General features: G+C 39.0%; 1 protein-coding gene across 2 annotated transcripts; it reads left to right on the forward strand.

Moving 5' to 3' along the window:
• The first annotated feature begins 237 nt into the window (after positions 1 to 237).
• Positions 238 to 16149, forward strand: SSR1 (signal sequence receptor subunit 1). Of its 2 annotated transcripts, none has more exons than XM_060774781.2 (8): positions 238 to 442; positions 8026 to 8144; positions 9173 to 9260; positions 9343 to 9605; positions 10570 to 10646; positions 11117 to 11195; positions 11987 to 12080; positions 12429 to 12508. In XM_060774781.2, exons 1-8 carry the CDS (start codon positions 355 to 357, stop codon positions 12491 to 12493), a joined length of 873 nt encoding a protein of 290 aa, XP_060630764.2. In that variant the 5' UTR covers positions 238 to 354; the 3' UTR covers positions 12494 to 12508. The 2 variants fall into 2 exon arrangements, with proteins under 2 accessions (XP_060630764.2, XP_060630763.1); XM_060774780.2 differs by lacking the exon at positions 12429 to 12508 and adding an exon at positions 15092 to 16149 and having other exon boundaries at positions 240 to 442.
• Positions 16150 to 18065: the final 1916 nt, after the last annotated feature.

The raw sequence follows: 18065 nt of genomic DNA on the forward strand, positions 1-18065 counted from the left end.
GGCAGACTTCCACGCATGCGCTCTGCGGACAGCCTTCAGGTGTCAACCTGGGAAGGATAAGAAGGACGAGTGGGAAGGCGCATGCGCACTAGCTCCGGGAAGGGAGCCCGGGAGGCGTCCCTTGGCGTCACGTGACTCCGCCTGCCCTCCTTCCAAGGGAAGCCACGTCTGCTGTTCGGTCGGCTGAAGGGGGCGTGGCCAGGCGGGCCTGCGTGTCGGGGCGCGCGGGTGTGACGTCAAGGCGCCGCGGGGTGAAGGAGGCGGGACGTCGACCGGATGGGGGCCTCTCGCCATTGCGCAGCGGCAGGGGAAAGGCGTTAACTGCCGCCGAGGCCGCGTCGTTGCCCCGCCACCATGAGGAGGTCCTTGCCCCAACTACTGCTGCTCGTGCTGCTGGCTTTCCCGGCCGCCTTGCTCCTCGGCGGCGCTGGAAGCGGCCCAGGTAAGAGCCAGAGAAAGAGAGAGAGAGAGGAGGAGAACAAGAGCAGAGCGCAAAGGGCTGGGCGCGTGCGCTTTGAGCTCTGCGGCGCGTGCCTTGCCGCGAGACAGCGGTTGTGAGGCGGCCGTTGGCAGGAGGGGGTTATATTTTGAATCGGGGACAGCGCGTGAGGACCTTTCTCTCATTCTGCATTGCCTTTCTCTCAACCTCCAGCGAAGGGCGGGGGGAGGCCGTGGCAGACAGAGACGCCTGGGGTTTCCCTTACGTCTGACGTGTCAGTTCAGATCTCGGGGCCTCCCTCTCCTGCTATGCACATGGTGACTTTTGTCGCCCCATTTGTTTACACGGTGTGCCCCACAACATTGATGCACCCATAGCATCATATAATTCTGTGCAAATGCAGTTTTTAATACAAAGATTGTGTATACATCTATCTTCTATATCTATCTATATAAATAAAAATGTAATGTTCGGTTGTGGGATTGACATAACTCAAAAAGCAGTGGACAAATTGACACCAACTTTGGACACAATACACCTCTCAGGCCAACAAGTGACCATCTATATAAATAAAAATGTTATGTTCGTTTGTAGGATTAACATAACTCAAAAACCACTGGGCAAATTGACACCAAATTTGGACACAAGACACCTATCAGGCCAACAAATGACCATCACTCATAAAAACACCAAAAACACAACGGAAGAGACTTTAAAAAGCCAAAAAGAAATACACTACAACACATGCACAAAACCACATATATACGCAAACACACACATATACACAAATATATACACACACAAAACACATATATACAGACTGGGCCACAGCAACACGTGGCAGGGGACGGCTAGTGTGTGTGTGTGTTATTCAGTATGTCCTTAGTATCCTACTCTCCATGGAGCTTTAAGTGCCACTAGTGTAGTAAAATGGTGTCCCTTAAATAAAATGGCAACATCAAAGTTTACTCTTTGGAACTATCGTATTCTTAAATATTTTCAAACCGTGGGTAATTGAATCCGGACACAGAATATGTGGATACAGAGGACTGGCTGCGCTCTAATAATTAGACGTTCCAGTTGTAGAAAAGTGTTGCAAAATTAGAAGAAACTTTCAAGGGAGGTTTGTGACACTGCTTAGACAAGGCAAGTGATGCATTGCTGCAGAGCAGGCCTGGACAAACTTCATCCTTCCAGGTGTTTTGGACTCCAACTCCCACAATTCCTAACAGCTTCAGCCCCTTCCTTTTCCCCCTCAGCTACTGAAGTGGCTGGGGGGGGGGGAGGGCCTGAGGCTGTTAGGAACTGTGGGAGTTGGAGTCCAAAACACCTGGAGGGCCAAGTTTGCCCATGCCTACCGCAGAGGGACCATAATTTGCACACCTAACATCAAATGGCAATTTCAGATGGAATGTGTAGCTGTGATTAAATAATTGTTCTCATAATTGTATAGCCTTTGAGGAATCACTGTAGTTGCTATTAGCTATTAAAGAGTGTCAACACCTTTTGGGGACATCTTATGTATTTCCAATTCCTCCAGGAACTGAAAAATGCATGTTCATTAACAGATTGGGTTGCAGGGTTTTTGTGTCCCTTTAGAGGAACTTGAGCCAAGATCTGAAATCCCTACTCTGCATATTGACTCAACTGGTGTTTGCCCAAGAGACCGGAGTTGCTGTGATTACTTCCCTGCTCCCCAAATCATATACAGTCACTCATAAGGTGACTGTATATGATCATGCACAGCTTTATCTTTCAATCACTCATAAATGTTTGTGAAGCAGGGGAACAGCCATCTAAAACTTTCTTTTAAAAAAAGCGGTTGAAATGGTAACAGCTAACACATTGGTGTCAGATTTATGGAGTCCCGCCCATAAACTTGGTGGAGAAGAAATTCAAAACAATGGTTTGTAATGTTTGTATTGTTATAGCAGTTGTGAAGTCTTTACAAAGGATTAGCTGGAGCTAGTTTCTGTCAGATATATGAACCAGTGGCTATATATTAATGGAAGTACTATAGATATCAAAAGATGCGTTAATCTACATAATTTATCTATTTGGTCTAAATACATTTAATGAAGGATAGGAGTGTGTTTGCATCTCCTCTCACTACTGCTAATAGAACTGGCCCAAATTATTCTTCATGTTTGAGTTTCCATTGCATATGCTTGTTGTAGCCTTCAGTTGCTGTGAATTTAGTCCTTCATGCATATGCTTGGCAAATGCAGTGATATCCTGGGAGTGCTGTCAAATTGATTCTGCCTTCTCTTACAATTTGCAAGCAATTTCTTTGCCACATCTGGATTACTACAGGGCAAAGGAATGCTCCCCCCCCCCACCACCACCACCACCATTTAAAGAAGGGGTGTCCATGCAGTTGTGATTAGTTTTCTTTTCTTTCTTTTGACTTGTCAATTTGATTTTCATAAATATAGTTCAGTGTTGACAAAGTTTCAGGAACAGATTTCCTTCAATGAGCTGTCTAAGCAAGTAGTGTACTTGCTTACCAAGTCACATGTATGTGTGTGTGTGTGTGTGTGTGTACAGGTACAGTAAGGCATGTTTAGGTGCACATTGCATGTTTTAAGCACATACTGGAATTCCAATCAACATTTCCTTTAGATTGCACAGACGAAGAACTTGCTGCTGCAGGAGAAGTGGAGTTAACTCTACTTAAAAGGCCAGTTCATAAAATTCACAATATTTTGTTACACAAATATTTAGCATAGATATTCTTATCTAATATATTGTGAGAATTCATTTATCATTTTCCATTAGTGCTGCCAAAATTAGTGCTTACGTTCTTGTAAATTTTCTTCTTCCTATTTTATCTCTCAATGCAATAGTATGTTTAATTTCCCCCCATTTTTCCAGTACACACATGCCTGCAGCACATGGGTAAAAAAACCACCATTATTTGTGACTACTATCCATGATATATGTGAGTAGTTGTTTAAAAACAAATCCATTTAATTTCCCTTCTCATGATAAATCCATTTTGTAATTGCATAGGAAGACGCATTTCAAAACCATATGTTGATCTGGCACTGATTGCATTCAGAAGTACTTTGTAAAGAAAAAAACCAGTATTGGATTCTTTCAACAGTTTGGGTGTCCTGTAGTATCTCGAAGAGTAGTTCCAAGAAGAAGGTTTTGTGGACATTTATCACCATCATTAAATGTACTTAATTTAATAAAATGGGCCGGCGTCCATGAAAGCTTATGCTACAGATTTCTTAATCACTCTCAAAGATGCTATAGCAGTTTATACTGACACAAACGTAATTTCATTCATTGAATTATAGCCATTCCATGGATATAGTTTATAGCATTCATTGATGATCCTCCATCCAGGTATTAGCCAAGGGCAGCTATGAAGAAACTAGCCAAAATCATAGAGTGTAAAAATACATAATTGAATACCAAAGTTAGCATGGCCCATGCCATCATGTTTCTCATTTCACTGTATGCTTAAGAAAGTTGAACAGTGAGATGCGATGAAAAAGTTTCCTTAGGTTACTGTGAACTGCTAAAAAGACAAATAAAAGGTTCCTAGAGCAAATCAAGCACAAAGTCTCCCTCAGAGGCAAAATCACTAAATTGAAGCTTTTGTGTTTTGGACATATCATGAAAACATGCCCCACTAGAAAAGGCAATGATCCTTGGGAAAGTGGAGGCAATAGAAAAAGACCGCAATCTAGATGGACAGATTCAATCAAGAATGCCACAGCCCCATGTCTGCAAGACCTGAGCAGAACTGTTAAGATAGAGTGACTTGGACGTGGCTCCAGCATTGATTTGTTTGGAGATGCTGTCACATTTAGTTCTGTTACCAGATTCCTTTCATAGAATTTGTTTTCTGTGCCTGTCACACTGGAATAACAGTTTAACTAACCTATTTATCACAGGGTTATGATTTTTCCTTATTTTCACTAGTTCAGATTCCAGTAGTGTCTTTGTAAAATTAATAATCTTTTGTCCTGCTGGTCATCGTTGTACAGTAGTTGTGGGCTCTATGTAGATCTAGTGCCTCTTATGAACCAGAACTTAATTGCAAGTTGGTGTTGGCTTGATTTCAGAAGCCTTCTACTAGTTACTGTCCCAGACTTCTCTATTACAATTTATCCTTTTGGGAGTCTGCTGGGCATTGGGAAGGGTAAGGAGCAGTGGGGAGGAGAGAGAGAGAAATGTGGTTGCAGAAAAAGAAATGGCTGTGGCACATTTTATTCTTACTCTGCCTAAAACTGATTTTGGTTGCACCCATTATTTGCCACTGTCAAATGATCTCCTAGAGAATTCAGTCCCTCAGAGAGGTGTTGTTTTTTTTCAGCTTTATTTTTATTTATCGTGTCATCCGCAACCAGAACATTGTATTACATTTCTAACAGAACAAAACAAGCAAACAGGTAAAAAACAAACAAAAAACAAAAAAAACCCCACAAATTTTGCAAACTTGGTAGCTGATTAAATGTCCTTTGACCAGTATCTGGCCACTTGGAGTGCCTCTGGTGTTGCCGCAAGAAGGTCCTCCATCGTGCATGTGGCAGGGCTCAGGTTGCATTGCAGCAGGTGGTCAGTGCTTGGCTTTTCTCCACACTCGCATGTCGTGGATTCAACTTTGTAGCCCCATTTCTTAAGATTGGCTCTGCATCTCATGATGCCAAAGCGCAGTCTATTCAGCGCCTTCCAAGTCGCCCAGTCTTCTGTGTGCCCAGGAGGGAGTCTCTCATCTAGTATCACCCACGGATTGAGGTGCTGGGTTTGAGCCTGCCACTTTTGAATTCTCGCTTGCTGAGGTGTTCCAGCGAGTGTCTCTGTGGTTCTAAGAAAACTATTTCTTGATTTAAGTCGTTGACGTGCTGGCTGATACCCAAACAAGGGATGGGCTGGAGATGTCTCTGCCTTGGTCCTTTCACTATTCGCTGCTACTTCCCGGCGGATGTCAGGTGGTGCAATACCGGCTAAGCAGTGTAATTTCTCCAGTGGTGTAGGGCGCAGACACCCTGTGATAATGCGGCATGTCTCATTAAGAGCCACATCCACTGTTTTAGTATGGTGAGATGTGTTCCACACTGGGCATGCGTACTCAGCAGCAGAGTAGCATAGCGCAAGGGCAGATGTCTTCACTGTATCTGGTTGTGATCCCCAGGTTGTGCCAGTCAGCTTTTGTATATTGTTTCTAGCACCCACTTTTTGTTTGATGGGGCAGAGGCAGCAGCCCACCGAGGATCATTGCCTTTTCTAGTGGGGCATGTTTTCAGCTTTAACTTTATATTAATTAAACTTTTGTCAATGTGTTGTCTGTTAATCCCATTTAAAGACACTTCTGATTGCATCCATTCTTTTGAGAATATGTTATCTTAATGGCATGACATATTAAGTTATAGATATTATATTTATAATTTAATGCTTACCAGTTTGTAGATAGCATCATCTTAATTTGTGAAAATATTAACAATTCACGACACTCACTTTATTGGGAGAGTTATATTATTTGACACATTCCATTAAAAGTCATTACAGTTATGCATGTGCAGCAGCAGTTCATTGAGTAGTAGGTGCTCTTTGCTGTTGAATTGCTTTGGTCAGCAGGGTATCATGATGGACTGTTGCACAGTTTCACAGTTTAAATCTAGTTTATATTTACAGTATAGTACCGTCACTTCAATGATAATTCATTCAATAGGACTGGAGTATAGCACTTTTATTCTTGGGTCTGTATCTGGCTGCCTAACAGATGTTGAATCTACTCCCTCCCCCCACTAGAATGCCACATCATCATGCCTTCTAAAATATATAGGAGAGAGCATGGAAGTAGGAAAACATGCTATTACTTGAAAAAGTTTGAGTGGTTTAGTGCATTTGAGTACTTCAGCTATGGTTGCTTTCAAAGCAAATTATTAAGAAGTCTTCCATGAAAGTATTTCAAATTATTTAAATGATTGAAGACATTTAGTGAAATAAAGGGAAGACTTTGCAACTCTTCTTCTATATAGGTTCATATTTTATCTTCATAATGTTTAATTTTAATATGACACATCTGTTTTAACACATGCTTAATGAATACCTAAATTGAACCAAGATGTTGATCTTAAGTCTTTAAGTCATTTGTGTTTTGAGTTGTGGTTGGTTAATGAACTAAAGAAGATTCACAAGTAAAACGTTAGCAGGATGGGAAATCTAGTTTGAATTGTTCACCATAACACATTTCTTCTGACTTTTATTGCCATGATATAACCTAAAATCTCTTCTTGCTTATTTTTCATGCATAGTTATGCACCAGTTTGTCAGATAGTTCTATCCAAAGGTTTTTGTGCTCTGATTGTTTGGTGTGGTTGTAATGAAACAAATGGGCACATCATTTAACAGAACTACATTGCTATTGCAGTGTAGATACACTGCAGCATCATAGAGCTTCAGTTAATAGGCCCTAATAAAGTGCTGATTCCTGGCACATGGGTGGGGGGACAGCTTAAGAAACCGCATTATATATTTTGCTAGTTATTTCTTGAGGTTGTGATAGACATGGCCTTCCGAAAGAAATCTCATCCTTTCCCAGGAATGGTGACACAAGTCTCTTCCCTCAATTCAATAGTTTCTTCATGAGAAACAGGCACTAAGGTACTTGGTGCCTGTTTCTCATGAATTCCTGGACATGCATGTTTTGGAACATTTAAAAGATGCTATGATCCTGCATTTGTTGATATTGTTATTTGGCTGGTTCTTAAATAGTACTATGCTAATTTTATTGCTTATGAATTTGTTGAGTTATAACTATATGCCCATTTTTTATCTAGTCATACTCAAGGCTGCCCAAAGATTTTTTAAAAAGATTTGTATTGTACCTGGCTTAATAGTAGATACTATATAACCATAGTTAAACATTAGCAGAGGTTTAACCCTGAGCACTGTATAAAATAAGTGCTTCTTTTTAAATGCTTGTTTTGAAGTTCTCCTAATTCTAGCAGAGAAGTCATTGATAGTGCCTAGTATATTAGTTATTTGTATATTCATGTCTTTTTAAATCGAAGGTGGGCAACTCAAGTGAGTGTGTGAGTCAGTTCTTATCCTAAAATCCTCTAAGAGAGGGGTTCTCAACCTGTGGGTCCCCAGATGTTTTGGCCTTCAACTCCCAGAAATCCTAACAGCTGGTAAACTGGCCGGGATTTCTGGGAGTTGTAGGCCAAAACACCTGGGGACCCACAAGTTGAGAATCACTGCTCTAAGACTATCACCACCACCCTCCAAATAAAAGTAGTCAGCAGTTTAAAATGACTGTCCTTAAACGTTAAAAGATGGAAGGGCTTCTGGAAGCTATTTAAAAGGTGAATTGACACTCCTGGAGACCACTTCTAGAAACAACTCACCTTTTCTTATTAGATAGATAAAGGACAGTCCAGGGAGTTTAGAGGGATCAAAGGAAAAAACATCCTTGGCGGAAATCCTGTTCCCTCAGCAAGTTTGCCTTCCCCCGATCTAAATCAGTTTATGGGACTTGATCTTAAGATTTTGTAGGCAAATCTCAAACTAAGAAGAGCTTTGCCAGTGCCATTTCATCAAATACTTTCTTTCCATTATTAATCTAGGCTCTGGCTTGCTTGTGGCTGCTCAAGATGCTACAGAAGATGAGGAAGCAATGGAAGATACTGTAGTTGAAGATGAAGATGATGAAGCTGAAGTTGAAGAAGATGAACCCACAGAATTGGTACAGTTGCAAAGATTTTTTTTGTTCTGTTTGAAAAACTAATAATTTTCATCTTTATTACCTTTTGCAGCAGATATCTTTTGTCAAGAGTAAGGATGCAAGAACATTTTTAAAATAAAAAAAATTCCTCACAGACATAGAGTCTGAGAGTATTTACACATTTTAACATTTTTCACACTTTACAGCGTTTTTCCAATCCAAAAAGTTTTGCAGTATATATGGGGGGGGGGGGGGAGAGAGCAAAAAAAACCATCATGCAAAACATAATTTTATATACATTTGAATTTTCCCAGAAAGATTTGAAATGTGAACACTTGACTATTTTAATAGTCTCTTTGATGTGTCAGTTCCATCTTTCTTACTAAGGATAAGAAAACATTAGATTGTTACAGCTGGTCTTCCACCTTTGTGGGGGTCAGGTGAACAACCCTATCTGGGAGCCGGGTGCCGCATGCATAGTCAGCCCTTGTCTTCTCATCACCTCCTAAGGACTGGGCTGCCAATGCAAGTGTTCACATAGCAGCCACAGCTTCAGGAGGCAGGGCAACAGTACAAAACCAGAAACGTGAAAGTGGAGGAACAATGTAGACTTAACATCCTCAACCAAGAGTATCCAAATCATCATAAGGAGCTCAAGAGGTTTGAGATGCAAATGGGATTGCAAATAGGATATTACCAAATTGCTAGTATAGACAAACAGGAGACACACTACCAATAAAATGGATGAAAGAAAGCACTTTGTTGGAGGAAGCAAGAGGTTATCCTTTGGAAATCTAGTGTTCAGATGTTCTTTTCATAAAAATTCATAATTTCCTTTTCAACGGCTCCTCAAGGAGTGAAGGATCTTCAGGGGAATCTTCACTGTTAGTACTATATAGCCTTAAGAAATTGGAAGTGTATTGGGTGACAATTGATTTTTCATCTGGATATGCATTGATGGAGAAATTTGCAATAACAGCTTTACTGCGTCCAGACATTCATTGCTTTACTGTTCATCATAGGCTTTTCAAAACATTCTCTTGTATTAGACAGAAGAGAAAGAAGAAGAAGACCTATCTGGAGAACCTAAAGCCTCACCGAGTGCAGATACAACAATCTTGTTTGTGAAAGGAGAAGGTAAAGATGGCTACATTCTGACACAATTTTTCAGTTTAATACAGAATTGCATTTTAACCATTTCCCTATTTTTTCTCACCAGATTTTCCAGCAAACAACATTGTGAAGTTTTTAGTAGGCTTTACTAACAAGGGTACTGAAGATTTCATTATAGAGTCTCTAGATGCTTCATTCCGGTATCCTCAAGATTATCAGTTCTTCATTCAGAATTTCACAGCTCTTCCTCTGAATACAGTTGTTCCACCACAGAGGCAAGCTACATTTGAATACTCCTTCATTCCTGCGGAACCTATGGGTGGTCGGCCATTTGGACTCGTTATCAATCTGAATTACAAAGATCAAAGTGTGAGTAGCAGTTTGCAATTTTATTAGCTTTTAACAGATTTTTATTTTTATTTTTGTACTTGACAAACATTGTGGTTATACATAAGCAAGTAAGACTTACTATTTGGCAGGAGTGGCAACTCCTACACTATTCTTTCTGAAACACGCATCCATTTTCTGTTGAGTGACAAAGTTGTGTGCCACCTGACATGAGTTGCATCTTAAACGCTTCCATCCATTTGTGGAGCTTGTTTCCAAAAGGTACTCAATCAATCTGAACAAATTTTACAGGAATCAAAAAACGTGCTGAGGATATGCATTCTTTTGCTATAAAATGAAATTTTCCAAGCCCTCTACCAAAGTGATTTTATACATTCTTACAGTTTTGATCTGTACATTACAGTGTAATCCTATCCACTGTCAGCTGTAACTCATTTTTCTTTTCTTTTATCATTTTGAATGTGGTATCTTTTGGAAACAAATTCCACATTTAGCTTCTGTACATAGAATCAGGAAAGGCCGATTGTCACCATGATGCTTACATTGGACAGGCCCTGAGGCAAATTATACTAGTCCAAATCCATTTTAATTCTGGAAGAGCTTTTGTCTACAAGTTGTAGCATCGTGACTATTCCAGATAGATTTGTGACTGGAGAAAGAAGGCTGTATGTTATGTCCCTTAGATTTTTTTAAATGAATGTAGTCTTGTAGTCAAAAATGCATACTGCTACCAAAGAAACCCCAGCCCACAGTGCTATTTGCCCATTGACCCCTTTCCATAAAGTTATCAATACTTTTTAATGACTTGAGACACTTTTTTTAGAGTTGGACATTTGTCTGTGCAAATTCTCTTAAAGATATTTACCCTCCCTTCAAAATAATAAAAAAATCTAATGATCACACAAACATTTTTTTTTCTTAAATCATAAGTAGCTGCATTATACTGCATGCACAGTGCATTAATAGTAGTGCTATTTTATTTTAGGGGAACTTCTTCCAAGATGCTGTCTTCAATCAAACTGTTACAATTATTGAAAAAGAAGATGGATTAGATGGTGAAACGTAAGATTAATAAAATACCCTGTTAGTTGATTTTAGAATAGTACCTCAGTTGCTTGGTAGCACCACCAAAGACAAGGGATGGGGGTTTGGAGGGTTTGATTTTCTTGACATTCAGTTGCATTACTTACACTTTCATTAAGAAGAATTTCGGATTGTTCTTGGCTTTCTTTCTTACCAGATGTGAGAGAGGAAGAGATATGAGATATGAATGTTGTTTTTAGCAGTGGAGATCGGTTGGAGTGCCAGTATGCAGCAGAGAAATCTTTGAGTACTTTGTGTGCCTTGTTCACCTTTGCTTGATAGTCTTATTCTGTTCTGTTTGAGGATCTTTAACAATACTCTACAAAACAAACTTGACTTTATATGACCTTGTGTTAGCTTACTGGGTTGCTTAAATTGGGATATAGGGATGCTTTTGTAGCTTTTGCCTACTAAAAAAGTAACTCAATATTTTTTTCTTCTTATGTAAGCATCTTTATGTATGTGTTCCTTGCTGGCCTTGGTCTACTTGTCATTGTTGGTCTGCACCAGCTGTTAGAATCTAGGAAGGTAAGTTATATCATTTGTATATTCAATTTGTGTTAGGATGCTGTCGGTATTATTGTAGTTTATTGTCTCAAACACTTACTGAGTCTGACCAAGTAAATGGATAGGGTAATGACTGGAAACTTTTGTATATTACTCTACACTTCTTGGAGGAAGGGTTGTGTTATTAGCCTATGTGTAGATACTGTTCTTTTTGATGGAAGCCATTTTACCTAAATACAAAACCATGTCGTATAAATGTAATCACAGTCATGCCATAAAAGATTTTGACAAATAAATGTGCTTTTACACCCACTCACTCCTTTTCTCCTCATCACATGTCTGGATTGAAGTTATTTAGCAACATCAGCATTGAGATATTTGAGAAAGAAGACTGGAAAAACAGACTTTTGGTCTCAGGTTCCACAGTGTGTATGCAGTATGCAGTGCAATAAAGCTTTTTAACTGTGATATACTGGTAATATTTTTGAGACAGTGCGGCCGCTCTTGTTCATTTCAGTGACATCTGCAAATAGTGGTATTCTTGGCAAGTTGCATAACTTTTGGAACCACATCTGCAACACATTTCTTATCCAAATGGAAAGTTATGAAATGGGATCAAATGTTATATGGCAACCTAAGCATTTATAGATTATACAGAACTTCATCCAGCTAATCTAGTTCATGTTTTTGAACATATGATTAATATAATATCTGCTTTATATAGCTTTGAATTGCCTTCTAATTTGATACTATTGCCACAGTGTCCTTTGTGGAGAAAAAATATAATGTATTTTACCCTCTAATACCTTCAGAGAAAAAGACCAGCTCAGAAAGTAGAGATGGGAACATCCAATCAGAACGATGTTGACATGAGTTGGATTCCTCAAGAAACTTTAAATCAAATTAGTAAGTATCAAAACTAGTATTCCCAGCAGTGAATTTCTTATAGATTCTGAACCCATTTAGAAAAGGGAACGTGGTAATGAATCATCTGAATTTGCTTTCTGGTGGGTTGGGCTCATTAGATTTATTAAAATCACTTCTTAAAGACATAGCTACAATTTTATGATTACAATGATCCTTTCTGCTTGGCTTTTGTTCGACTGGTTTTGAGGGAGCTTTGGGAGTCTAAAATTTGAAAGGTTCAGTCGGACTCAACATAAGTCCAATTATGTCATATGCTAGATCTTTCAAATGCTTGTGGACTTTTCTAACATCTTTGCTATCTCTGTTTTGTTTTTCCTGTGGCTTCAGTGCAAAGTAGAAGAGGTGAGATACATTTCATTGGGCTGGAGCTTTTAAAAGTGTGCACTAATTAGGTGGTTGTACATTGAATGCATTCTTGTTTGGTGGTTGGTATAGTTTTGGTAAAAATGCATGTGGTGGTAAAATATCATCAGGTCTTGGCAAGTCCCATATTTCTGTGATGTGAGAAAAGTCTTGCTTTAATTTGACTTGGTAGATTAGCTGTTAAATATTTTAGTTGGTGTTAATACTTAAACACAAAATTAATGTTCATGTTAATAATGTTTAATTGCTGAAATTGAGCTACTGGATGTGATTTCATCAACCCATTCTAGTTATCTATGGCAGTTGAATGTGTTCAACTGCAGTGCTTAACTCTGCAAGATCACTGAGAAAGGTCAGAAATATTCTATATTGCCATTTTCTGATTTATCCATTCCCTGTTTGTTTGAAGGATGCATCCAGGAATGCATTAACTTCCATTGTTGGCCAGGGCAGATGGAGAACATGTAGTATTGGCTTCATACTAGAGAATTCTAAGACTTAGCCCTGCAGAGAAAAAAGTAGAAATCAGTAGAATAAAGAAAGAAGAGATCTGCCTGTTGACAGGTCCAATTACATGATAATGCTAAAGGACAATGTTACAAAATGGGACGTTTAATGCAGTATTAACATTAAGAATAAAAATGTTTACAATGCATGCTGCGTGATATGAAAAATCTGTTTGCGTGACAAGGTGACAATTGAGCAAAGTTTGAATGAAATGGTTCTGGGGGAGGAATGGATTATGAGAACATAGAAGTAACGAAAAGGGCTTGTGGAAAATACAGGGTATAGAAATGGGAGAAGCTGTGCAGACTGACATGAAAGTAGAGAAAAGTAGATTTGGAGGATTGTTGGCTAGGGGGTTGACAGAAGGCATGGCATTGCTAGGACAGGACTGAACAGGATAATTCTGCCTGTTAACAGAATTGTTCTGTTGTTATTGCAGCACTATTGTACTTTTTTGTAGAATTTATTGTACTATTGTAAAGTGACTACACTACGGAGATAAACAATGGAAACCGCCTTGAGTTGCCAATTGGCTGAGAAAGGCAGTATACAAATACAGTAAATAAATAAATAAATAAACCCCCTCCCCCAATTGAGAAAATTGTATGCATTGACTTGAACTAAACAGCTAGTCACTTAGATTTGTCTAGTTCTTGTACTAACTTGAATTGTTCTGTGGTGTTGTTTGCCATCAAGTTAGCTTTGGCTTATTGAGATCCCTAGTAAAAGACATCTATGCCCAGGTCTTAAAGACCAAAGGATGTGGCTTCCTTAATTGAATCAGTCCCCCTATAGCAGGGGTTCTCAAACTGTGCTCCACTGAGCTCTTGGGGCTCCACGGGTGATAGTTGGGGTTCCACGGCACTATGGTGGTTCCTACCTCCTTCTCTTGCCTACTGAGAAATGCAGGGAAATTAAAGTTTTAAGATGCTGGAAACAACAGCAGCAACAACAGCATCCTCCTGAGGCACAGACCCTTACTCCCCCACCTTCCTGACTATTTTCCTTGCTACCCAGACCCTTTCCCCTCACTGCCAAGATGCCCCCCCCCCTTCTTTACTTCCAAACCCTATTTCCCTCCCATCGCTCAGGGGTGCTTTGATTGTGTTTTTCCTTCATGGTGGAAGGGGGTTGAACTCGATGGCCTCTAGGTTTGCTGCTGCTGCTGTTGTTGTTACAAAGGCTGGATGCCCATTTGTTGGAGGTGTTTCAGTTGTGTTTTTCCTGCAGAACAGAAGGGGTTTGACTAGATGGCCCCAGGGGTCTTCCACTGAAATACTGTTAAGTTTATGTTAGTTAAAATTGTTCTTCATTTTCAGTATTGTATTTTTCTTTCTTTAGTTTCTTTCTTTCCTTTTATTTTATTTTTTGGACTGTGTGAATTAGTTCACACAAACACTCTCCATCAATCTGCCACTGGCCTGGGTCATGCCTGATATATATACATTATATATAATATAATATAAAACATTTCTGGGGGCTCCATAAGAAACTTTTACTTCAAAAAGGACTCTGCGGCTCAAAACGTTTGAGAATCCCTGTGGTCTTCCTCTTTTCTTAGACTTTCACTGAGCATCATCAAATAAAGCATTTTATTGAGCATAATTGAAGTATCAAGTGGTTTTTTGAAGATTAACAAATTTACTTGACGAATTATATATATTAGTTTAAGATGCTATAGTAGTCATATCTTTTTGGAATGTACTAACGTAATGATGGAGTTAAACTTTTAAGATAACAAATGTAAAAGCTATTTTTCAGATCTATCTGTCTAGAAGAGAAGGAATAGGCCACGTTTCTTTCATCTTTAGGACTGCTGTGCAAATCAGTGCACTCTTAGTTTAGATTCTAAGTTTAGGAATTGAAACAGAGCAGAAACAGCTTGATCAAGGGCATCCAGTGTGCCATAGCTAATCTGAGACTGAATAGTTTGCTCTCCAACTGTTTTAGGAATCAATAGCTACTAGCTGCATGTGTATAACTTGAGACAGCATATACAGCTTTCAGGTCTGCCTCTTGCATGATGGTTCCTTGTGTCATCAAATGAGACATAGTTTTCTGTTCCTTGGTTTCAGTGAACTGATCTTGGTCAGTAAATACTATTTTTTTTTCCCTTTCAGACAAAGCTTCACCAAGACGGTTACCACGCAAAAGAACACAGAAAAGATCAGTGGGATCTGACGAGTAAACATTGTTAGTACAGTCAGCCTTTACTAACCCAGCCATCCAACCCCTCCCTCTTGTTTTTGCTTGAAATGGGAGTTGTGCTGAGAAGCCATATTGACTGAGGAGAATACTATGAAACATTTGGACTAAGCATTTAGTTGTGTTCAGAGAACATTGCTAAACATGCACTTCTCGTTCCTTTTAAAGAAATTCTTGATTAAGAATCATTGTGCTATCTGAAATGTGCCTTTAGAGTCTCTTCATAACGCTAATTTGTCACCTGCACACCTGAGTTTCCAACTTCAATTGTGTCATTTCTTACCCTGTTCTGATTGTATCCTGTCATGTAAGGTCCTTATCCATTTTCTTATTTGTTTCCCAGTGTCATTGATTTCATTCTTTGCTACATGTATGCAGCTACTTTTAGTACGCATGTTAAATCTCTCATAAAGCACTGAGTTGAATTTTTGTGTGTAGCTTGTATTCTAAAGGCACAAGCAGGTGTAACTGCTTTTAGCAGTATTTTTTAAATGGCTGCTGCTGTTTGACATAAAGCGCACACAGTTTGAAATCCCAAATATTTCTTGCATATGTGTCAAATAAGGGATTTCTATAGCAGCTACATGTGTGAAAAATGGGATTGTGTGCTTAATTTTGCATTTACCACCCTCCTTTTTGATTACAGTATGGTTACATCTGTAATAAACTGCTGGTATTAGTCAGCAAATCTCATGATTGTACCCATGTGAATACAGTTTGAATGCTAGCTCAAATATTTACAAATTGGGCTTCAAAAATAAAATCTTACAGATTCTCCCACCAATTGGAAACCCAATCATGGATAGAAAATGCATTGAATTTCTTGGCTAAAGCTGGATACAAGGTTTGACTTTTATGAAGGTGTCTGGGTAGCAACATAAAAAAAATCAACAGGTTGTGTTCTTTTGTTCCCATATTTGATTGTATACAAAATGTGTTCTAAAATTACAGTAAAACATAAATTTAAGTTTTATTTTTGAGTTTTGTGGTGCCTCTTTCCTTTTTGAAATCCATGAATTTATTACTGTCTGTTCAGAATTAAGCCTAGGGGTTGAGTCCAGCTATATATTTCTCTCTAGAGGAAATTACAATTGAGAATGTATTCAGTTCTTAACCTCTGGTTGAGCTGACTTGTTGAGAATCAGAAAATGCATTGATTTCATAGTTTAAAAGATTGAATACTGACTTCTTGGCTCAACACACATTCTTGTTATGTACATAATAGTCTAGCCTAAATGCAGCATGTGAAAGTATAAGCTAAGACTGGAAACAGTGATATAGGAAGGCTTCAAAAGCTTTTTTCATTGAAGATCTTAGTACTTTCAACTCAGCTTTTGATTGAGGGGAAAACATAACTCAAGATGTGAAACTCAGCTGTCATTTTGTTCCTGATTGCATTAAAAAGGTCTTTTTGCCTGATCTCTTGGGATGCATATCTGAGCCAAAGTCATTAGAATACTTGCAGAGCATTTTGTGACTCAATTTGATGTAGTCTAAAGCCTGTGCGGGCAAAAAAAGTTTTTCTTCACTGAAATCATCTTTCTGAAACAATATTTGTAATGCTCATCGTTTACATTTGACAATATATTTTGCTGTTTGTGTCAGCTGTACTAAATGACCTTGGATCAGAAATTCATTAACTTTTAATTACTGTTTATTAGTCATTCAGATGGTACTTTCAATATGCATCTTAACATGTAGGATGAATATTCTGTTAATAAAAAATATTCATTTAAAACCTCTACAAAGGCACACAATTTGCTGGTGAAGGTTATTCATGCTGGTCATATTCAACAAAAGGTTCTAACCAAGGGTAAACCTAAAGTTTTGGATTTGTTTAAGCCTTTGCCTCTTGGGAACTGGGGTAGAGGACAGAATGGATTTGTCATCAAAGGCTTTCATGGCCGGAATCACTGGGTTGCTGTGAGTTTCCCAGGATGTATGGCAACATGGAACATGGCCATAAAGCCTGGAAGACTCAACAGCAGCCCAGATAATGGATTATTGGCCGTATTATAATTAAAGCGCATTCTGGCTGTTACATGTTTAGGCACATGTTGTTTCTGCCAGTAGTTTCTCCTACTAGTCTTGGAATCTCCTTTTTGCCCATCTCAGTGATCTGTGAATGCAACTAACTTGCTTGCTCTAGAAGAGAAAGAAAACATTAAGAAAGATTGCGATGAAAGAGCAAAGTTAAGACAGATGCAAATTTCCTGCAACTCAAGGATACAGCCTCAGTGCTGGCACAAAGTTAGGCCAAGACAAAAGTGATCTCAGCACTCCTGAGCAGGGATGGATTTGAATTCAGCATAGCTTCATCTCTAACCCTTTGTTATCTTCCTCTGTTTGGATTGCACTCTGAAGCCTTGGAATTATGCTGTGTCCCTTAATTGTGTACTGCTTAAAACCCTAAATTAGTGTCTGAACCTGATTTATACTGTATTGCTCTTGCCAATCTTACTTCAGTTATTCAGTTTTGTCTTAAAAGCAAGCTTCCCCCCATTTACTGAATAATCTGCACTTCACTGCACATGCATTTTTTCCTATTGAAAATGACATTAATATGCATAGTGGGCTCCATGGCTGTTGAGGTGTGTTCACCATATGTGGCATTCCCTGGTCTTTGTTCATTGGAAACAAAGTTATAGTTCACCCTCTTGGGCAAACAGAACTGACTTCCCACACTATTTTAGGGGCTATACTGTCACCAGGGTCAGCTTACAGTCCTGAGAGTGTATAAGTCACAGTATTATCAGTATATAAAGTCTTACATTATCTTTGGCTCTCAGGCTGTACTTGAATATTTTCAGTGGTAGTAACTAAACAGTAGGCATGTTTATAGAAAAGATACAAGGATTATGCTTTAATTCATTACAGCTGTAGAGTGTT

This window comes from Anolis sagrei, chromosome 4 (assembly GCF_037176765.1).
Source record: "Anolis sagrei isolate rAnoSag1 chromosome 4, rAnoSag1.mat, whole genome shotgun sequence".
NCBI classification, from domain to species: Eukaryota; Metazoa; Chordata; class Lepidosauria; order Squamata; family Dactyloidae; genus Anolis; species Anolis sagrei.

Bases quoted from the DNA above. Each gene is read 5' to 3' on its own strand.
- SSR1 (XM_060774780.2), top strand. From the start codon at position 355: ATGAGGAGGTCCTTGCCCCAACTACTGCTGCTCGTGCTGCTGGCTTTC. The intron at 9,261-9,342 runs GTAAAGATGGCT...TTTTCTCACCAG, and splicing joins CTTGTTTGTGAAAGGAGAAG to ATTTTCCAGCAAACAACATT. The intron at 10,647-11,116 runs GTAAGATTAATA...TTCTTATGTAAG, and splicing joins GATGGATTAGATGGTGAAAC to CATCTTTATGTATGTGTTCC.